Below are 23,792 nucleotides of genomic sequence, written 5' to 3' on the forward strand. Positions count from 1 at the left end.
TGTTTATCAATGCATTCCTTTCACTGTTACTTTTTATTTTTTTAACGTGAATCCAATCAAACTAATCCAGCTTCATATTCTTTCATTTGTAACATGTCACCAATGCAAGAAACACACAGGAAGGAGCAGCTGGTTTAGTATGATTTACTGTACACTGATTTGAATACACCACTTCTAATGAAGGCACTCATTTTTTCTTCTTCTTTTTATGTTGTTTCTCTTGTGTTTCCGTTTCCTGAGGACGTTTGTTGATGCTGCAATGGAGAAAAAAAGTTGCAATCCAGCTCGTTAACATATCTTAAAAGCACATTGGGAGCACAGACAAGTTGTCAAGATGGGGTGAAGAAAGGAAAAAGAACTGTAACTTTGACATGACACATGCCTGGAGAAAACATTGCAACCAAATTGAATGCATGATAGTACAAACTTACAAATTCATCCTTGAAATTTAGGTTTTATAGACTGTAACATTAGTTACAGCATCGACTGAACAAATCCTCCAAATTTATTTCTGTAACGTATCTTCCATGTGCTAGCAGTTAATCCAGCACACATGCAAAAAAAAAGAGTTAAGAACATTACAATCAGTTGAGTACAGTTACACGAAAATAGGAGAAATTGCAGATTGATTGATATGTGGGATTTAATGTCCCAAAACCACCTTATGATTATGAGAGATGCAGGTAAGGCATTGCCATATCTCTATTGATACAGAATTGGACATGCAATGCGCAGTATGGTGGGCTTTAAAATTCTATTAGCAGCCGGTTGTCTTTCAGCCACTTTCATTAACCTTTACCTTAGCATTTCATAACCAACACAACAGGTAACTTCCCCTTTGCTTTTCTTTCCTTCACTGTGTGTTGGCATAATGACACTTGGCAAAATGTCAGCAGTATTTTGCATTGAAAAACACATGAATACCATTGAAGTTGGCAAGTTCATGATCGATTTCGTATTTTCCAGATGTTCTACAAAAAAATGTATACAGTATATATATTTCTACGAAGTATAAAATATCCCACATAATGTCATTTGGCAAGTTGTCAGCAGCTGTTTATCTTTAAGGCACATAAGCACCATTAGGATGGCAAGTTCATGGCCCATCTTGCACATCCCAGATGTTATGTGAAAAAAGTATATTTCTATAAAATATTCCACAAATGATGTTTTCACCGAAATAAATCTTGCTGCCGTTCTCGCAAACAGCTCTACTATTATGTCTTCACACAATGAATACCACACATTAGGTATGGCATTCATTGATCTGATTGATTTGTGGGGTTTAACGTCCCAAAACCACGATATGATTATGAGAGACGCCGTAGTGGAGGGCTCCGGAAATTTTGACCGCCTGGGGTTCTTTAACGTGCACCCAAATCTGAGCACACGGGCCTACAACATTTCCGCCTCCATCGGAAATGCAGCCGCCGCAGCCGGGATTCGAACCCGCGCCCTGCGGGTCAGCAGCCGAGTACCTTAGCCACTAGACCACCGCGGCGGGGCATGGCATGGCATTCATGCAAACATAGTATTAACAACGGGCAGAAGGGCTCGCCAAATATGTTGCACAACACGTACGTCTTTATACTGACAAGCTGCTTGCCAGGCTGCTCCAAAGCACTCTTCCACTCCGACTCGGAACCTTTGATGCTGTACTGACTAAGATCCATCTGCTGCAACTTCTTCAGCTCCCTCTTCTGACGGTCCTCAATTTCCTTGGCTGCACCAGCCTGTGAGGATAGTGTGAATGAAGAAAAATGGCAATGGGGTAGTAATTAAGATGTGATAAAAATGCGGGGCTTGTCAACACATTTATTTGGGAAACAGAATACTTGTCACGTTCATAAGTGAAGCTTCCTAGCAGTGTTCCCTTTCATGTCTCAAACATGTAATGAATGACACCACTTGCCTGCATTTGTTGCATATATGACCAATCAAAAACTCCTTAAATATGTCCTTATTTGAAGTGCATGTGATGTCCCAATATTTGGGTGTAAAGTTCTCGAGACAACCACTTTTTTTTGTAAACCCCTACTGGTCTGGAAGTTATCTAATAATTATATACTTCTATAAGAATAAAGACAGAAGTGAACTCTATTTGCAAGATCCATATAACCAAGCACTCTAAAAAACCTAACAGCCCTTTAATTATCAGTCACTTTTGAGAAGCATCATCTCTTAATGATAAACACTAATGAAAACTGCAAAAAGGTAAATATAGTTGTAAAAAAAGCCTTCTGAAAACCCGCAATTGTTCAAGCTGTCAATGCCCTGCCGCAAGGGTCCGCACTCACAAGTTCTTCATTGAGGGACTGCAGCACAGGCTGCAGGTTGGCAGCGGCGCCTGTAGTACGCGGCAGTGCTTCATCGAGAGTCTTCTCCAACACACCGCGCAGGAACTGGGAGCACTTCCGCATCACCCTGTTGAAGAGGCCCAGCAGCTGGGTACACGGTAGATCTAGCACTTTGGCCAAGGCATCTGCAGTGCTGTGTTGAAGCCCCAGGCTCAGCAGAATGGCCTGTACCAATCAGAGAAATCTGTTCCAAAAGCACTTTGACTTGGCTGAGTTGGTACATAATTGGATAGGCGTCAGCACGATTCAGATGAAGACCATAGGAGACACACAGAACAGAGGGCTCGTCTGTGTTCTGGTTGTCTCCTATGGTCTTCGTCTGAATCACGCTGAAGCCTATCCAATCAGAGAAACACATGCGAATGGAGTTTTTCACTGAATGTCTCGAGTAAGCACCCATGCATGATAAGACATGTTTTTCCTTGCAACAGTGCACCAAGCATGAGAGGGAGCATTCAACATTTATCAGTATTCACTGATATTCCAACGAAAAAATTTTAAAATTTACGCTCTATACTATTTAGTGTGTCACTCGTAATATCATGATTGAAACTTCATTGATTTCTTTTCTTGTCACTCGTATGCTCAAGTGGTTGGTCGACATAGTGCTGGAGTTCTCACTACAGCTAAATAACCAGTGACTAACACAGCCTCTAAATGTGCAATGTAGACCACAAATGAAGTTAGTGGCAAGACAGGCTGGCCTGCTAGCATCCCTGAATTCGTAAGCTCAAGTTCCTTGTGCCAGACAGAAACAAACAAATGAGCAGTTTGGTGGATTTACGTGGCCATTATATTCAATTTTGATGGTCAACATAGTGGCACCTGCTACAGAAATATAATACCAATCAGTAAAGCACAGTTAGTTATCACACTTTGAAATATGATAATAAAAAACATACTACTAGGCAGGCACATGCATACACCAAACTAGACAGTGACATTCAAGAACCTTCTGGCGAGTACCAAGTGTAAAATCTGCACTCACGGACTGTACAGCTGAGAGGTGCATGTCACCAAGAGTCTTGAGGAAATACTGTTGTGCCAGCGTTGGAAGCAGATCGGTGATGAGGTGGTGATCTACCAGATTCTGCGAGTACAACTCCAGTCGTTTGATGTCATACACCGAGAAGAGACGCTCCACTTCTTCAAGAGTCAGAGCTGCAAGATAACAGCAAAAAAGCACACACACAAAAAAAGAAATGGTCAATTCTAAAATCTGATGTGCCCGAACTACAATATGATTATGAAGCATGCAGTAGAAGAGTGCTTACGATAACTTTTACAATCTGGGGTTTTTTGACACGCACTAAGATTTATGTGCATGTCCGCATAACAAAAAATTGCACTCAAACCTCATTATAACAAGGTTGCATCATACATGAAAATAACTTTGTTATATCTAAAAATTCGTTATAAAGGTATATTTATACCACTATGTTTATTGCAAGACTATTCTTCATTTACTTCATTATAACCGATTTTTCGTTATATCGAGGTTTCAGTGTATGTACAAAAATGGGAGAATGACGGCTGGTTAGTTTTGTACACATTTCTGACCAGTCTCGATCCCTTGACCATCTATAATGTTGGTGGGCTCCCTCTTCATATTTTATAAATGCAAAGTGCACAACACAAGCTTCTGCTGTAATTTAGGGACACAGAAATCTGTGTTTCGTGTTGAAGCTGACAAAGAGACAAGAGAAACCCCCACTACAGTGAGCTATATGGGCAAAAGCATGAACAGCAGAAGTTACCTACACTGGAAAATTAAGGGCAGCTTTTGACGAATTCGTTCTAGAAGGACCTACCGGATGCTGTAATGGCGTCATCAACAGGGTTTCGCAAAACACTAAGAGCAGTGGCTGGTGCCAGCTCTCGGAACTGGTAGCCAAGGAGAAAGAGGAAGCGGCGCTTGAAGTCTTTCCACAGTTCTGGCAACCACTGAGCACTTTCTTGCAGGCATTTGAGCATGATGCACGAGTGCTCCCCTGTCAGGTCGTTCTGAACGTCAAGGCAAGTCATAAAAAGAAATGAGAGACGTGAGCTACAAGCATGTGACTTAAAAGGGCCCCTAAACCACCACCGATAATTTTTTAACATCACTAGTAAACACACACATCAGTATCACAACGCCATTGCAATCACTGCAGTGAAAGATCATTAATTCGAACTTCAATAACGAATTTGTGGATAATTCGAACTGTAAGTTATGGTCCGGCCAAGCTCCATACAAGCCTATGAATAGAAAAGCCCGTTAATTCAAACACGAGTAGGCTCCGCGTCGGATAGTTCGAACTACGCGCCACGGCACCTGCAGCTTGGCTAGTCAGTCGATAGGGCGGCTGCCAAGTTGCGAGGCGGCGTTGACAGGGAGGGAAGAAAAAAACTGAGAGAGAAACTGGCACAGAGGTCAGAGTGTAGAAAATAGCAGCTCTTACTTCCCCCCCCCCCCCCCCACACACAATCTCTCTCTCTCGGCGGCTGCCTGCTCTTCGTCCTACGTAACCTCCAAGTTTTTTTTTAATTTTCTTTAGCGCCGATATCGAAGCCTTTGCAAATCCTGCGGTAGTTGTTGCTGTTAAGCGACAGATGGCATTACCAGCACACAGCAAATCGGATACGTTGTTGCTTCGCCCAGCCTATATCTCTGCAGTCTCTGTCTCGGGCGTGCGTCGTACACTTCGGTTATTGGCACCGGGAGTAGCTTCAGACTGTCGCGATTCTTTGTGTTGGTGTTAGGCCTCAACTAATGTTTGCTGTGGTAGCGCCGGAAGCAGCTTCCGTCTGTCGCAATTCTGCTGCTGCGACTTGATGGCGTGTGCCCGCGGTGAATACCATGCCAAAACACTTTAAGAGAAAGCTAATATCCTGCGGGAAGTGAATGCCAGACCCTTGCCTAAGCAACAAATCGCGAAAAAGCATGGTATACTGAAAACGACGCTATCTACTTGTATAAAAAATAGGAGGGCTATTGAAGACGCCTTACAGGCAGAAGTTGCGAGCAAAAGGAAGAAGTTGCGGCCCCCAAAGTATCCTGACCACGAGAAAGCGCTTCTCATTTGAATAAAGGAAATGCGTTCGCAGGACATACCACTGAGTGGTCCAGTCATACTGGCAAAGGCAGCGGACTACGCCCTGCAGCTGGACTACGATGACTTCGCTGCTTCAGATGGGTAGGTGCACTGTTTTCGAGAGCGTTACGACCTCGTTTTCCGTGCTGTGTCGGGTGAAATAAATGCTGTCAACATGAAAATGGGTGAAGGTTGGCGCTCTGAGGTGCTTTAGGGCTACATGGAAAAATATTCTCCGCAGGACATCTTTAGTGCTGATGAAACTGCCTTATTTTTCGAATTGCTGCCCGCCAGAACTATCACATATAAAGGCGACAAGTGCACGGTAGAGAAAAAAAGTAAAGAACGGATAACGGTGATGGTTGCTGCGAACAGGACCGGGACCGAGACGATGCTTATGTTCGTGATAGGCAAATCGAGAAGTCCTCGTTGCTTCAAGAACATCCGGTCTCTCCCATCAGACTACGCGGCCAACAAAAAGACCTGGATGACGGGGAAATTGTTCGTGCAGTGGCTAGGGAAGCTTGACAAGAAGTTCGAGCGCTGCGGCCGCAAAGTACTGCTTTTTGTGGAAACTGTTAGGCTCATAAAGTCAGCGTTGAGACGAAAGCCATTGAACTGGCCTTCCTTCCAGCAAACACGACAGCGGTACTGCAGCCCATTGACCAGGGTTTAATTAGAAATTTAAAATCATTTTATCAGCCTCATATGTTGGAACGAATTATTTTGTGCAATAACTACCAAGTAACGCTCCTAAGTACACTACACATGCTTGTGCATGCTTAGGAGCAAGTGACAGCGCTTACGATAGCAAATTGCTATCGCCACTGTGGCATCAGCCCCGAAGCTCTGCAAGTTGACGAGCCACCGGTGCTCGAAAACGGCGTCACCACCCCCATGCCAGATGTTTTGGAAGACGTCTGCTTTGCGGACTACGTCGATGTGGACTCAAGTGCAGCGGTGTGTGGTGCACTCACGGATGACGGCATAATATTTCAGTGCAGAACCTGTCGCTGCCAGTGACGGCGATGAGGATGGGGACGAAGCACCAGTGCGGCCCTCTGCTGCGGAAATCATGGCCGGATTGAATGTCACCCGTCGTCTCTTAAGTTTTGAAGAAGGCGGAGAAGGGGCCCGCCACCAAATTCGCTCATTAGAGCAAAAAGTGATGGCTGTCGCCTTCAAGAAAAGAAGACAGACCGCGATCACAAATTTTTTTTTCAAAAAATAACTTTTATGCCCTACCGAGTCACAGTGTACTGTTGTTCTTCACTTTCGTTAGTTCGAACTTTTGTTAATTCGAACTGAGGCTGCTTCCCTTGCAGTTCGAATTAACGAGCTTTCACTGTATTGCCAAATGCCATCGTGCTACGAGTTGCGAGCGCTCCACAAATTCTAAGGAACAATATCTTCTCTTAAGAGACTCCGTGCCTTTCGGCATTTCTCATCCCCTCAATGTTTGCCGTGACGTCAACATGTCTGCTTGCATTATACAACTTTCAGGTAAACGCGCTTGCTGTTCTTCCTCCTTGCACGACGAGACGGAACACTCGGCCAGGAGAAGAGACGAGCCGACGAGTGAAGGAAATAGCAAAGTGAGTGAGAGCCTCCTTTGTATCGTCAAACGCATGTAACTCTACTATTACGGCACTGTTTCAAAAAGTTCTTAAGGCTACGTGTTCACTGTAGAGTCATGGGAAACTGTGACACCACAACTAAATTTCGACCTCTGGGTGGTTTACGGGCCCTTGAAGAATCGGAACCATTTGTACAGTGAGAAAGCGCAGTCTCAAAACGCAGTCCACAACAAATTTTCACATCGACTAACTAGGTTTTAAATTATTAGCATTAGGACTTTATACTTTCAAAGAAATATTTATAATGAGGCTTCTTTCTTTTCAAATAACACCGGTTTATGCTAAAGTTTTCACTACCCGTACAGTTTTATTTTAGTCCTAAATATAAAATCTTGCTTGGAGACACCTCTGTACGTAAACTATCTTAACTTTACGTAGTCCAATATGCCATACTGTTTAGGTTGGTTTCTAAGTGCAATTTTATAGAAACAAGATTTAGGTGGTTAGATGTGTGCCACAAGATAAATAGGGATGAGAAAGTTGAACAGCCAAGTAAAAATAAAACAAGAGGAAACAGTTCAAGGAGTAGCTCAATGTTTAAGAACAGCTTCTTTGTGAAATTTCAGCCGATCTCATGTGCTACTCTTATTTCACTGATGCAGCCAGAAGGCCAACCTTAGTGCGCCTTTAACTTGCACAACTTGACTGAATTCAAAACGATACCGAATAAACGCCAGAAGTCGCAGTCATTATACATCTGAGCTATGAAATCTTCACTTCTCACTACATACTATATAAAAATCTCCATTTTTAATGTCTTCCCACGTGCTAAAAGATCTGATAACATAGATTTTAAGTGACACAATGATCTGAGCCATTAAAGAGCAATTGAAAAGTTGGCACTGATGTACTCACAGGGGTTTGTCTGAGGTACACAGGAATGTAACCAGCTTTCTTCCAAAACCTATGGGAAAAAATATGTAACTTTATTAAGCACTTGCACATCCAATATTCATCATTACAAAAAAGGTTTATGCATCATTACAAAAAAGGTTTATGCATATTACTCCTGCACCACAGAGCAAAAGCAATAGAACCAACTAATTTAAGGGGGGAGGCTACAGTTGATGGGCAACTTTTTAAATTTATGTATAGACCTGAACAAAATTTTCACAGTTTGTGTATTTAGATGTGCAGATTCTAAAAAATGGAATTACTTTTTTGATGGGTCAAGTAGTTTCCAAGATACTCCACAATCAATGTAAAACCTGGGTCCTTTGTTTGCAGCCTAATTAGCATCTAAGCAGGAAGCACCAAAACATTGGCAACAGTGTAAAAACAATGTAGGATGCAATATGCTATAAATCAATTTGCTGGGCCAATTTCAACAAGAGTTAGAAGACATCAATGTTCAGAGAAAAAAAAACCACCTTCACCTGTCATGCATGTGACCCAATTAAATTTTTTTTATCTCTATATTGCCTTCAAAACAGGCATATTGCATACTGCATGCATTTATCTTTCAGGAAAAAAAGAATTATGCTGATAGCTCGAATAAAACAGAAGTTATTTTCCCTCCAACTTGGCAAATTTGCCAAAATTGATGTTTCGAGAAAACGAGGAAAAACGATTCAAAACACCTCTATTGAAGCAAATACTAATAAAATCTTATGAAGATGCACCAGGAGCACAATCTGGATAATAATAATAATATTGATGTTTATTTTTCATCAATAGGTTGATGAAGGACAGCTGCATGTAAAAGCTGCTCTCCAAAAGAGGCAGCTTGACAAAGGCCCACAGCTACCTTTTAGCACGACAGCAGTGGCAAACAATCAGCAACGTGAAGTCAAAACAACAATACCAAATAGATAAATAAATAAAGATAAATAAAGATATAAAAATCAAGTCCAAATTCCAAAAATAAAAACAGCAACCATGATAATACAGCAACTGCAAAGAAATCTTAAAAACTAATCATGTGTATATCACGCAATTGAATCTATGTACAGTGTAAAAAAATCTATGCCAGCTTTCACATATTTATTAAGTAACGTAGGAACTATGTAGGATAACTTATCTGTGGAGTAGTTTGTTCTCAAAGTTTTTATTTTCCATGTTTCTTTATTTCGTGTTTCAAACAATGTAATATTTGGCTGCAGTTTTGAGAGGTCATGCAAAAAAATGTCGACTTTCTTTCAATTCATGCCTGATTGCCAATGCTAACTTAAAATTGTAGAGACGATGTACGGGTAGTATTCCAGCCCGTTGAAACAATTGGCTTGTGCGGGCATCATACGGCAAGTTAAAAATGATTCTGATATACTTTTGCATCAGGTACAGTTTTTGCAAGTTCGTGTAAGTGGTAGTCCCCCATACCAAAAAACAATAGGTAAGATGTGAATAGAAAAGTGATTTGGTAACATGTGAATAGAAAGTGAAAAGCATATTGCTCGAAAATGTAAGTGACGTTTATAAATATCCAAGATTTTGTCTAAGAATGTATTGTAAGCTTGGTTCGCGTTTTTCATCAAAAGGATCTCAGTAAGGCTACTACCAAGCAGTTCGTTTCTAAAAGCTGTTAGGTTAGATTCAGAGATATCTTGAATGGTTACCGTCCGCTTCTTACGTTCTTGTGAGGTGCTTCTTTTAATAAAGAGGATGATAGGAAGATGGTCGCTAATATCCCCAGACAAAACTCCTGCAAAAATGTTATTGTCGTTGGCATTTGTAATGAACATATCTAGTAAAGTTGCACTGTTTTCTGTAATCCTGGTCAGTGAACTAATGACATTTTTAAAGCCATTTGATGCAATAATTGCATTTATGGTTTGTTGTGGTGTAGAATTGCATAACATATCAATGTTAGAGTCCCCTCCCGATACCAAAAAATACGCACTATCTAACGAAAAACGTAAAAGCGTCTCATAGAAACAAAAGAAGCCATCAAGGTTTCTGTCTGGTGACCTATAACACACATGCGTCCCATTCTTATGCTTCTTCTTGACCAGCTTTCTCAGACTTTGGGACGCTTATCCCTTATTTATTTGAGGTTGCACTCTGACGACAGTCCTTCTCCCTAGCCCTCAGGGATGTGCTGCTGAATATTGTCACGGCTAAAGGCCGGGCAAGAAGACAGAGGACGATGAAGTGATGAGCGTGGACAGCACCCACGGTTCCTCCGAGGAAGAAGAAGTCGAAGCGGCTGCTCTTTTGTTCTGTTAATACAGACCTCGTTTTTTCTCGTCGCACCGTCGTCCTTTATTCTGTTATTTTCACCTAGCGACATTGGTGGAGGTGCTGGATTTCTCCAACTGATGCTTGGGACACCTCGGCGCCATAGCACATCGAGTCCACCACCTCAATCCGTTCCTGCAGTGGATACTCCTGTCCACCGCTACAGTCGCCGACAGCGAGGCCTTAGTCCCGAGGCGATCCCGCTCGAACTTCTCCAGCAACACACCGTACCGGGAGAAATAGCTACTGGAAGGCCTTCACAACTTACTGTTGATCAGCCTCTAATTCCTGAGACCTTCCACGGTGAGGTTTATAAAGACGTCGAGGACTGGTTAGCTCAGTATGAGCGAGTCGTCAATGCCAACCGCTGGCCAACTGAACAAAAGCTATCGTGCGTCTACTTTGCTTTGGCAGACAGCGCTCGTACGTGGTACGAGAACCACGAGTCAACGCGGTCTTCGTGGGAGGAATTTCGGCAGCAAATTCTTGGGACATTCGCAAACACCGACCGCCGTGATTCTGCTTTGCAGCTCATCGAGGCACGCATACAGAAACCAAACGAGAGCGTCGCCATCTCTGCGGAAGACATGACCCGCCTATTTCAGCGGGCCGACCCCGAGATGCTTGAAGGTAAAAAAGTCCGACATTTGATGAGAGGCGTCAAGGAAGAGCTGTTTGCCAGTCTCCTACGCAACCCACCAACAAGCGTAGCTGAATTTGTCAAAGAGGCTACAACAATCGAGCGAGCACTGCAGCAACGGCGCCGATACCATGACCAACCAATCAAAACATCTCCCAGTCTCTCTGCTTTGAGTGCTGGTAGTGAGTGTTCTCTGCGCGATCTCATTCGTGAGGTCGTACGGGAGGAGATCCGAAACCTCCTTGTGACTCCGCAAGAAAATACCATGGCTTGCGTTGCAGAAGTTGTGCGGCAAGAACTCCGCCAGCCAGGCATTTTCGTTGCCCGAATCGCCCTCAGACCAGCGGTCTGTGAGCTACGCATCAGCTGTACGTCGACACACTCCAGTGTCCTACAACTCTTCACCACTGGCTTATCGTGAAGTGAGCAAAGGGCCTTACAACGAGCCGTGGGCCCCAGCTCCCAATCCGCCGCAGCTGTATCCACAGTCCAACGTGCCTATGCAAACGGCGCCAATGTACACTCCGCCGACATCTGCATCTTGGTCGCAAGGTATGCCCACCAGTCGACCATTCATCCGTAAGACGGACTTGTGGCGCACCGTCGACCCTCGACCACTTTGCTTTCATTGCGGAGAAGCCGGCCATATTTTCCGCAATTGCCCATACCGTGACCGTAGAGTAGACATCATAACTTTCTACAAACCTCCCCTCGTGCCTATTTCGATAACCGCCGTGACAGCAGTGCAGGCCCGCAAGCACAGCAACCCGAAGTGCCATATCGTCGACCCCGCTCTCCTTCACCTGCACCGAACTCGCCACCGCAGCGCAGTTACTCCGAGGTGGTCCGGGGCAGATCTCCTAGCCCTCATCGGGGAAACTAACAGCTGCGACCTTTGGGGGGAAGGTTGCCGCCCGTCGAGATGCTATCACACCTCCAACATCTTCTCTACGACGTGATACGACGAATGATACCATGGATCGTACAACGCACGATACCAAGGACGATACGACGTCACCGACATCAACGGAAATCGTAAGCGCCAATCTAGACATTTGTATAGACGGACGCCCAATAACAGCACTGGTAGATACTGGTGCGGACTTCTCTATTATCAGCCATAAACTCGCCGACTGCCTAAAGAAAGTAAGAACAATATGGACGGGACCGAACATTAGAACCGCAGGGGGTCAATTGGTGACGCCGACAGGCAAATGTACAGCTCGAATTAATATCGGCAGTTCAGATTTCATCGCTACTTTCGTAATTTTACCGGAGTGCTGCAAAGACCTGATCTTGGGCATGGACTTCTTGCGTGAATACGGTGCCATTATCAACATTCCTGAGAGATCGGTTACGTTTTGGACGGCCCCAGATCAAGTTTCTGATGTGCCCTGTACAGACCAGTGACGTCAGCCTTTGCGTGTCTTCGAAGACGACGTGACCATCCTACCGCGGTCGAGTGCACTCGTGGCTGTGACATGTGACACGTCGAGCGATAGAAGCAAAGTATCATGCAGCTTATTAACAAGTTTGAAGATTGTTTCTCTTCGATTTCCAGGGTCCGTCAAACGCCGCTGACGAAACATCGAATTATAACGGACGACATGACCAGACCCATCAGGCAAAACCCATACCGGGTAGCTCCGCAAGAACGTGAAGCCATCGAAAAGCAGGTGCGACAGATGCTTGAAGACGACGTTATTCAGCCGTCGAAAAGCCCTTGGGCTTCGCCGGTTGTATTAGTGAAGAAAAAAGACGGCACCTTACGTTTCTGCGTGGATTACCGCAAGCTGAATCAGGTGACAAAAAAAGACGTCTACCCACTTCCACGTATCGACGATTCACTCGATAGACTACGGCACGCACGTTATTTCTCGTCGATAGATCTAAGGAGTGGGTATTGGCAGATAAAAGTCGATGAAAGAGACCGGGAGAAAACAGCTTTCGTGACACCTGATGACCTTTTTTAATTTAAGGTACTTCCATTTGGCTTGTGCTCAGCACCGGCAACGTTTCAGCGGCTAATGGACACCATACTATCAGGCCTCAAGTGGCAGACGTGCTTAGTGTATTTAGATGACGTCATCGTATTTTCTGCCACATTCGACGAACACGTCAGGCGACTGCACTCAGTATTTCAAGCTATCCGTTCCGCCGGACTAAGACTTAAGCCGGAAAAATGCCATTTCGGCTTCGAAGAGCTTCTGTTCCTGGGGCATCCTGTCAGTAGTGAAGGTGTGCGGCCTGACCATGAAAAAATAGCTGCCGTTACGAATTTTTCAGCGCCAACTGACAAAAAGGCGGTCAGACGGTTTTTAGGACTGTGTGCTTACTACCGACGCTTCATTGAGAACTTCTCGCGCATTGCCTCGCCGTTGACTCGCCTTACCAGAGAAGACGTTGCATTCGTATAGAATGAAGAGCAGCAAAAATCATTCGACGAGCTGCGGCAACGCCTTCAGAAGCCACCAGTCCTCGCACACTTTGATGATGACGCACCGACAACAGTGCACACCGACGCTAGCAATGTCGGCTTAGGAGCTGTACTCGTGCAGTGGCAGGATGGCGCCGAACGAGTAATTGCTTACGCGAGCAGAACTCTTTCACGTGCGGAAGAAAATTATTCCACTACGGAAAAAGAGTGCCTTGCGGTGGTGTGGGCGGTTATAAAATTCCGCCCATACCTGTATGGTCGTCCTTTTAATGTTGTCAGCGACCATCACTCCCTCTGCTGGCTGACGAATTTAAGGGACCCTTTAGGACGGTTGGCGCGCTGGAGCCTGAAGCTTCAAGAATTTGACATGACGGTAGTCTACAGATCGGGGAAGCGACATTCAGACGCTGATTGCCTTTCTCGTGCGCCATACGAACCTGCGACGGCAGAAGATGACGATACAGTCTTTGTCGGAGTTGTAAACACGGCAACTGTCGCACAGCTGCAACGAGACGACCCCGAACTAGAACCCATAATACAATTTTTAGAGGGTCGCACTTCAGCTGTACCTAGACTGTTTGCGAGAGGGCTTTCGTCATTTTGCTTGCGCAACGACGTCCTGTATAAGATGAACTTCACACCACACGGAAACGACTACTTACTCGTCGTCCCAACATCTCTAAGGAGCGAAGTATTACAGGCATGCCACGATGAACCAACATCCGGCCACCTGGGTTACACGCGTACGTTGTGCAGAGTGAGGCAGAAATACTACTGGCCAAGACTGACGGCGACCGTTCAACAATATGTTCGGTTGTGCCTTGATTGCCAGCGCAGAAAAGTTCCACCCGTCAAACCAGCAGGCCTCCTCCATCCTATTGACGTGCCTGTTACTCCATCCGCTCAAGTCCGAATGGATCTTTTGGGCCCATTTCCAACCTCATCAGCAGGTTGCAGATGGATTATAGTAGCCACCGACTACCTCACTCGTTACGCCGAAACCAAGGCTTTGGAGAGGGGCACGGCAAGTGAAGCAGCCCGATTTTTCGTAGAGAATGTGGTGCTGAGGCATGGTGCTCCATCAGTGGTAATAACTGACAGGGGAACTGCATTCGCAGCCGAACTATTACAGACAGTTTTAAGACTTAGTGGCACATCCCACCGGCGAACAACGGCGTATCATCCGCAAGCGAATGGTCTTACGGAGCGTCTCAACAAGACACTAGCGGATATTCTCTGCATGTACGTCGATGTGGAGCATAAAAACTGGAATGAGATCTTGCCGTATGTCACGTTTGCCTATAACACGGCTTATCAAGAAACAACAAGAACAACGCCATTCCGCCTTCTCGATTGATATGTGGGGTTTAACGTCCCAAAACCACTATATGATTATGAGAGACGCCACTCCGCCTTCTTCATGGTCGTGAAGTCACCACTATGCTGGATGCTATGCTGGATGCTATGCTGCCGCACGAGTGCGAAGACGCTGAAACGGATGCTGATTATTTCACTCAGCTGGCCGAAGAAGCCCAACAACTTGCATGCCTACGTATTAGTCGCCAGCAGGACTACGATTCAAGACGGCACAACCTTCGTCACCGACCAGTCTCCTACGAGCCAGGAGAGAAAGTTTGGATATGGACACCTATTCGGCGCCGTGGCCTCTCAGAAAAACTGTTAAGACGGTACTTCGGTCCCTATAAAGTTCTGCGACATCTCAGAGACATTAATTATGAGGTTGTTCCTGATACTGCGCACTCTTCAAGGCGTCGAAGGTATGCTTCAGAAGTTGTGCACGTGGTACGCATGAAGCCTTATTTCTACGAATGAACTCATGCGTTTCCAACGAGTACAAACCGCTTTGATTATAAAGCAGCGGGACGATGCTTTTTTGAATGGGAGGCTAATGTCACGGCTAAAGGCCGGGCAAGAAGACAGAGGACGATGAAGTGATGAGCGTGGACAGCACCCACGGTTCCTCCAAGGAAGAAGAAGTCGAAGCGGCTGCTATTTTGTTCTGTTAATACAGACCTCGTTTTTTCTGGTCGCACCGTCGTCCTGTAATCTGTTATTTTCACCTAGCGACAATATCATGACGTCCAGCTGCTCTAGAATAGCAGAACATGTACTGACAATGCCCGTGTTGAAGTATTATCAAACAACGTCAGCGATTGCTCCCGCAACATAGTAGCAACAGTTCTGCCTTTCTTCCATGAACGGCGAAAATGATGCGGCGATCAAAACTTTTTCGCACCGCCGGGCATAGCGAGACGCACAAGCACGTTAGAGATATGAGTTACAACACCTTCGCAAGGGCGATATCCTTTCAAAATGGCGGCGGACAGTGCCAGCAAGTTTTCCTGGCCAATCAGGAAGCACCGTTTTGGTCGCATGCGTCAAGCTACCAATGGAATCACGCACTGCGCATGATTTTGACTTCGCTTTTTTTGCTTTTGCGAGGGGCACAAAGTTGTCTACTCCAAAAAAAAAAAGCTAGAAACGCGACCTTTCCAACAAGACCAAAATGGCGCTAGTGGATCGCGTAGTTCGTGTGCCGTCGGCGGTTGAAGTAGGGCTTGTTTACACAAAGGTCCACTTGCACGAAGTTGCTCTCTTTATGGGTTATAACTTGAGAAATAAGTGGAATTTCGAAGCCAAACTTTGCTGATAGGTGCGAAAGGGCATCGGGAACCCGAAAATGATGAGAGAGAAAATGCGATTTTTGGGCCGATTTTCTACATCTAAGTGCCGCGTCCCCCCTTAATAATGCCAAATGCACATGACAACAAGAGAGAAACAGAAGTAAACGAATGCTTGCTAAGAACAAAAGTTAAACTGAGGGATACAATCTATCATTATGAAACACAACAGTTCCTTCTTATGTAATGTGAAAGTGTGAACAAGTGAGAGGAAACTATGGCCATACTCCATTCCCATGCCAAATGAAATCCTCAGAAAGAAATATTAATAACAATGTGTTGGCTCTTTACCTTTAAAATCCCCAATATGATTGAGAAATGCTCTAATAAAGGGCTTCGGTAATTTCATTCCTCTGGAGGTGTTTTTAAGTGCACCTAAATCTAAGTACAGGGGCCTCTAGCTTTTTGCCTCAGTCAAAATGCAGCCAACGCAGCTGGGATTGGATTGCGTGATCGACGGGTCAGCAATCGAGCACCATAACCTTTAAGTATCATGGCGATTCCTCAGAAAGAAGGTATCAATTGCATCGTACACTGGCTATCAGCACTGGCATGCATAATCAGATTTATAACTTTTCCCAAAGGCCACTGACAACAAATTAAGAGGTTATCCCGATACAATAAATAGCTCATTCAACAGAGTTCACGATTCCACACTCACTTCAACAGGTCAGCCGTGAGACCGTATGAGACGCCCAGGTAGTCGAGCTGCTCAGCTCGCTTCTCGCTCAGCTTAAGCAGCAGTGGTGGCAGCGCCTTGCGTGGCTCCAGGCATTCTGCGCCTTCCCCATTGTCTTCCTCAGCCAGTGGCACACTGTCTAGGTCCATGTCTGGCTTCTCCTCAAGGCTCGGGATGTGACCCAGGTAGTACTCCGTCAGAAGCTCCAGAGCACGCAGTCCATAGCCCATCTGCAATGGCCACAGTTTTCCGAATAGAGTGTGGTCACAAAAGCTCTCAGCAAAACATTGTATATTACTATGCTGTTAACACAATAGTACAAACACAGGTGACATCACTGTAAACATGCCAATATTTGCCAATGAACACAGGATGGCAACTTAGGTGAGTGACAGGGACATTATGTAGCATGTAGATTCGACAAAATGCCCAACTGCACTATCGCATTATTTGTTTCCATCTGCAGAAATGCTCTAAACAGAGGCTAATGTGAATTGCATCTCAGGCCATTCACAAATCCCTAACAAGGAAAGACAGTTGGTCACATTGTTTAATGTCATGGTTTCCAAGCTAGAACAAAGCGGTTACACTTGGTTTTTCGCTTTGTTTTTGCGCTGCTATGGTTGCGTGACACTACAAGCTGAAGGTTTCTTCTGCATTCGACAGACGGCGCTCTGCCTCAATTGGCGCGACTTTTAAATTTCGATAGACGTTGTCCGCACTTGTAACTGTTTAGCATGGTTGTTAAACTACGTTTTGACCTTTATTGCATAATTATTTGGAAATACAATGGCGTGATTTAATGTTGTTTCGATCGTCAATGGCACTGGCTGTCACACCGAAATAAAATGCACAGATACATAAAAAAAACTTTACTTTCTTTTTCGTGGACCAAGTGGAAACTGGATTCATTATGCAAGTGGGTTCATTACGCAAGTACGGTAGCTCCAAGATGCAGTGCTACAAATATATGTTTATAACCAATTTTTGAACACAAATAAGTATTTTCCTGGCAGGTGTAACTTTGTTTAGTGAAGTTTGAGAGTATATTAGGCTTTAGCGATATTTGAATGCTTCGAAGATTTGTACAGATATTACTGTATTCGAATTCACTTCGAATTTAAATTGTTGAAAATTTCGAAGTATTTCAAATGAACAAATAGATGTCTGTTAGTCCGCATATAACCCCTGTACATGTGGTTTCACTGCAGTGAATAGGTTCTAAACGGCGAAAACACCTATTTAAATGTACGATAGTTTGCACGCAACCTCTTGTAAAGATGGTTTCACTACAGTAAAGAGGTGCTATGTCATGGAAACACCATTTCAAAAAAAAAAAATTCACGCTGCCATGAAGCCCCACTCCAAGACTAAATGAACGTACAGCAAGTAAATATTAAAATGCAACACATTTTATGGGTTGCCACTAGCATTCTATTGAAAGTCAAATACTGCTACTACTCAAAGTTGTTTCCACTTCTTTTGAATCAAAAAGAATGGCATTAGCACAGACCTTGTTTCAATTTTTAAGAAATGTTTTGTGCAGGTTGATTAGGTCATGAAAAATGTGCCCCTTTTTTTTATAATATGTGATGTATACTATTCGAATTCGATTCGAAATTATTCAACCAAGATCACTATTCGCTTCTGTGGAAATTGAGGCTAGCCCGCTGCCTTTGCGCGAGCTTTGCCGCCTTTTCTGCCGTTCTCATGTCCCGACATGTCTGCCCTCTTTTGCTGTCTGCCCCGCTTGGAGAGCGGAGTGACGTTTAGCTCCCTCACCCGATAGCGGATGTAGACTGTGGCACTGCGCACGGAGTCTGCCGAGAGTCTGCCGAGAGGTTCGGTCTAGGCGAGCACTGCGGCTCGCCTAGACCGAACCCACGCTGGTGGCCGTACTCCTTCGGGATACGTGTACACCACACTTCGAACCCGAAATTCGCTATTCCCACAAGCCTACTGTATATAAAAAGGGAATCAAGCATAGGTTAAACACATAGATGACAAACACAGAGAAAAATACTCACCCTTTGGTACTCGGGGTGAGTAGCGATCCTGACAACCCGAGCTCCAGCAAGACCAGCAAACTCTTCATCTTGAAACTGCAGAAGGAAGGGGACCACACATGCAGCTCAAGACAGACATTAACCGCATGCCCAGGTGTAAGCTTTAACGTACCTACTGATAGGGTTTCCAGCTGTGACTTGGGTGTCACAGCAGGAGTGAAGAACTGGTTATAAAAGCTCCTCTTATGACTGCACTACTTAAAAGTAGTATATTCATTCCACATGAGTGCAATTTTGCAAAATATCCAATACAGCACCAGCATTTATCCAATCGCAGGCCCATAGCCAGCAATTTTTTCAGAGGGACCCTTGCTGAAGAACTTGACTATTTTAGCATAACACATACTTTCTTTACTTATTTTTCACATCTTTCTTTTAGGGGGAAGCCCTTAGGGCATCCCCCCTGACTATATACCTGTCCCAGAGACAAGCCAGCCAGTGAATCCTCAAAATACCGGAGATTTGCAATATACCAACTATTATACAAAATACACTGTTTAATGTTTTCACCTAGATGTCAAAAAAGCACCAACGAAAAAAATGACTGACCCCTAAGCTTTGTCCCTATTATCAGTTGAACGCAGTATCGATATCCTGTCCCTAGTGCGTACTTCAACCACTCTGTACAAACTTTTTATTGTATGATGTCACTCAAGAGCTTTAAATTGTGGATTACTGCAGTGTTATCAATAAAAGTTCAAAGTGGCTTGTGTCAGTGAAGCTTTCGCAAGGGCAGCATGCGTGTGAAATGTTTTCGAACTTGCGATGCACCCACTATGTGTTCTTTAGGGAGTACACGCAGTAACATCTGTGCCTTTTATATTAGGTGGCCAGCTTTAAAACCACGAAGACATCATGATAATCATACGTTCTGATGCCCGACGGCAATGTGTGCTTGTACCGCGCAATATTACTGCAATATTACATGTTGTATTGTTGGAAGTCTATACAAGATGTGTGAGTTTGGTAAAGCCTGAAAGTTATTTTCACTGCATTTTCAAGGAGAGAAGGTTATTTTCATATTTTCACTGTATTTGCAAGCAGACGCATCTCTGTGTGTTGAACATCTACTTGCCATGCAAACGGCCTGGGTTCAATCCTTGTGTCGGCCAGAAAATTTTTATTATCTGTTTTATTAAATGCGAAACTTCGGCGACTTTGAACGTGCGTGCCTGCCCTGCCTGCCTATCTATCTAGTTGGTTACGTTTGGGTGCTCTCGTGGTCCCCCCCTTAACTTGGCGTGAACCAAAATTAGCATGGAATGGTAAGATAGTTTGACGAATATGACGCACTGGTCAAGACGTGAATAATGTCACAATCCCGTCGCCTACGTCGTCAAACACTTTCCTTCAGACAGTGCCACATACTCACGGGCGGATATGTGCCGCAGGTGATAGGCACTTCGTATCTACCCAGGAACGAGGAGAACAGACATGGGGAATTTTAACGTGTGAGCGTTAAGCAATATCCGACATAGGTAGCATCGACCCAACAAAAGCATAGAATAAATGTCATTGTTAAGAAAAACCTGATATAGGCAGAGTTGGCCACCCGACAAATGCAAATAATAAATTTTAGGGTCCCAGCAGGAATCGAACTTAAGCATTCAGCGTGGCAGTCAAGTATTCTACCATAGAGCTACGCCAGGTCTTGGAACTACTTTTCAAATAGACACTAATCTTCGTGAAACGTCAATAGTGGTTGCAGTGCTGCCTACCAAATGTTATAAATATTACATATGTACTCCTTTCATACAGCCGTCACGTCGGGTTAACGTCAATTGTGGTGAGGAGCCATGTGCTGAAATTGATTTAAGTAGCAGTGTCAAAGGCCAGCATCTTCGTGAGCATCAGCGCTTCCTATCACCTTCTGGTGTTGCTATTACGCATGTTCCAGTCGGCATCGTTGCACAAGTGCAAACAACTGGCTATATAAACATCTGCAGCTCTTCAACATATGTCTGCACGTGCAACATTATACATATATTTAGCGTCATTTCATGAGGTTTCGCTCAAAAAAATGCAACATGGTCACCTTCTCTCCGCGTGCTTCGCATAATGTTGATTCCCAGGTATGTGGGATCAGCCGAATTTTTTCGCAATGTCACAGACAATATGGTGATCTTTTGCTCCCAAGTAACGAAAGCTAGAATTTCTGTAAAACGAGCTCTTTAACACTATCATGTTAATACCAATAGTCTAAGCAGCTGCACTCATGCAAGCTTCTATTCGTAGAGCTCACAGGCCAGAGACCCTGTCAATAGACCAACTTTTCTTTTAGAGATAGTAAGACGTGTACTGTACCTGTTGCGACACGGTCCAAGGAATCAAGTCACCGTGAGCTCGGCGTCCACGAGAAAAACTGTCAGACACACTGGACTTTGATATGCCACCTTCATAGCAAACCTTGAAGAAAAAAAGAAATGGAGAAATGTTTCATCTAGAAGTAAAAAATTTAGAAAACGTTTGTATCGACCTCTGTAACGTGCAAGACTTCATCAGAAATTCGTAGGGTGGTGTGAATATAAGTGGCCTGATAATGCTACGTAGGGTGGTTGAATAACACTAATAAAGGGGCGGTTTGATCAGGTGGTCGGATAACACTAATAGAGTGCTCTAGCAAGCTGAAAGAAATGCACACTGCGATAGTGTGGCCTTATCTGGCCTTTGGAGGGCTCTGGAGGCAGGTGTGCCTTTGTGTGCTTAGTGAAATTCATCCTCACCAAGTAAGAGGGTTCGCAAGTGTCCCTAGATCTTACCAGCCACTTCAGAATAAATAGAACTACACTCAAGCCTCATTACAACGAAGTTGCATCTGACACGGAAATACTGTGTTATACCCAAAAATTCGTTATAAAGATATATTTCTGACACCATACCTATTGCAAGGCTATTCTTCATTTACCTCGTTACAACCAATAATTCGTTATATCCAGGTTCGTTATATCGAGGTTGGAGTGTGTGTACAAGCAAGAATAAGTTTCATACTACTCTTGGTTACCTGCAGAACACAAAGCACTTGCGGTAGCGCCTTAGAGCTTGGGTGCACCGGGGCCAACAACACGAAGAGATGATGTGCTGGTGCATCCGACAGCATCTGCAGGTCATTGGGTGAGTTCTTGTAGTGTGAGGCTACGTACAGGGACACCACCTGCTGCAGAAAGGCCTCAGAGGCCTTGTGGTAGCTGAACAGGGTGTCCCTGTTCACGTAAAATGTGCCAAGCAGTCAAGGAATCAAAAATGACAAAAATGCTTAGACTAAGCTGTTGCACCAGCATCGTATTAGTCCCACAAAGGAGGCTTAAGCTACGGTTAGCAACAAAATAGCTATGCCTTAGTGTCTTTTATACGGTGTGGAGCCACCCCGAGCACCGTTTCAACAAGTTGGCATAGACCTTCTAGGTCCATTTCCGAAATCTTCAGCTCGTAATCTCTAGTTAATCATTGTGACAAACTATTTAACCCATTACTGCGAAACAAGAGCACTCCAACGCGGTACGGCAAGCGATGCCCCGGACTTCTTCATTCAGGCTACCTTCATCCGCCATGGTGCATCGATTATGGTTCTAAATGACAGAGGCACAGCCTTTACCGCCCAATTACTAGAAGAAGTGATGACACTCAGCGGCACCGTACATCGCCGGACGACCGCTTACCATCCGCAAGCTAACGGCTTAACAGAACGGCTCAATAAGACCATCACAGACATAATCTCCATGTATGTCGACGTGGACCATAGGAACTGGGACAGTGTCCTCCCTTTCGTAACTTTCGCATATAACACCACCGTGCAAGAAACTACAGGATTTACACCTGTTGGCCTGCTTCATGGCCGCGAAGTTACTACGATGCTAGATGCATACTGATGCCTTTACAATCGCCATCGAAAGTGCTGACCAGTACCCGCAGTGCGCCGAAGAAGCTCAACAACCAGCTCGCTTTCCCATTCACTCTCAGCAAAAATACGATTCTAACAGCTACAACTTTCACCATTGAGTAGTCACCTACCACCCCAGAGAAAAAGTATGGCTCTGGAGTCCCGTACGCCAACGCGGCCGCTCTGAGAAACTCTTGCATCGTTATTTTGGCCCTTACCACGTTCTTCGGCGCCTCAGCGATGTCAACTACGAAGTTATCGCAGAGGCCAGCGCGCCATTCTCCCGTCATGGTGCACAGCCGGACATCGTCCATGTGGCCAAAATGAAGCCGTATTACTCACGCTGAAGACTTGCTCTTGTCTTCATACATCTAAAAGCATCAGGTTGATGCTTTTGGAGAGCGGGAGTAAGTAATGGCACAGGCATGTAGTGGGTTTCTGGCTGCTGGGTGGCTAATTTCATCATTACTTGTGCTGAAGGACTGGCCCTAGAGAAAGACGACAACGAACTCGCACTACTCGATCAAAGCTGCTCCGCTGGTTGCTGCACTACTACTTGTACTCATTTCATTACCGTGACAATATGGTGGCGTAATGTGGGAAAAGAGCAGCTACACGAAATCTTCAAGCCAAGACATCATGACAACATTCGCACATAGCTGTTGGTAGCTCAAAGAGACACCTAATGAAAATGTTAACTGAAACACGGCCGGACCATGGACTTTCTAGACTCGTCCATGTATTTCTAGTGAAAACAGTCGAGGATGAGCTCATCTCAACAATGGTACCAGGCTTTTCTCACTAGTCAGATGAGCTGACTTCATATTCGTGTTTTGGTGTACTCTGTTAAATGGCAGCACATATTCCATCATCTAGTGAAAGCAAATGGGAGTTTACTACTTTGGATCATGCCTGTGGTGTTGAGAGGTTTTACTTTCATTAATACAATAGTATGCTTATTCTAAAAACAAAGAGCATTATCAAAGAACCTTGTCCTGAATTTCTAGCAGGAGTATTCTTGCTTTATTCACATTTGCTTCCTTGTATTCATGAACAAGAATAAAGCAACAAAATTTCACAGGACAACTCATTCAGAGATCCCCCCGCAAGTGTGTGCCGACTAAAGAAGAAGTACTCAAAACTCGA

The 23,792-nt window shown here is 44.5% G+C and overlaps 1 protein-coding gene across 1 annotated transcript in view; it reads right to left on the minus strand.

Annotated features, from left to right (window-relative positions):
* Window positions 1–130: 130 nt before the first annotated feature.
* l(1)G0020 (RNA cytidine acetyltransferase l(1)G0020) overlaps window positions 131–23,792 on the minus strand; it is a 32,688-nt gene continuing 9,026 nt past the window's right edge. Inside the window, exons 10-19 of the mRNA XM_037421169.2 lie at window positions 21,771–21,984; window positions 21,074–21,175; window positions 18,731–18,805; window positions 16,686–16,933; window positions 7,924–7,972; window positions 4,169–4,361; window positions 3,346–3,518; window positions 2,298–2,522; window positions 1,582–1,733; window positions 131–254 (exon numbers count right to left, since the gene is read on the minus strand). Of these exons, the coding sequence (XP_037277066.2) occupies window positions 188–254; window positions 1,582–1,733; window positions 2,298–2,522; window positions 3,346–3,518; window positions 4,169–4,361; window positions 7,924–7,972; window positions 16,686–16,933; window positions 18,731–18,805; window positions 21,074–21,175; window positions 21,771–21,984 (1,498 nt within the window). The 3' untranslated portion in view covers window positions 131–187. The remainder of the gene's footprint in view (window positions 255–1,581; window positions 1,734–2,297; window positions 2,523–3,345; window positions 3,519–4,168; window positions 4,362–7,923; window positions 7,973–16,685; window positions 16,934–18,730; window positions 18,806–21,073; window positions 21,176–21,770; window positions 21,985–23,792) is intronic.

Source organism: Rhipicephalus microplus, chromosome 2 (genome assembly GCF_043290135.1).
Source record: "Rhipicephalus microplus isolate Deutch F79 chromosome 2, USDA_Rmic, whole genome shotgun sequence".
Taxonomy (NCBI): domain Eukaryota; kingdom Metazoa; phylum Arthropoda; class Arachnida; order Ixodida; family Ixodidae; genus Rhipicephalus; species Rhipicephalus microplus.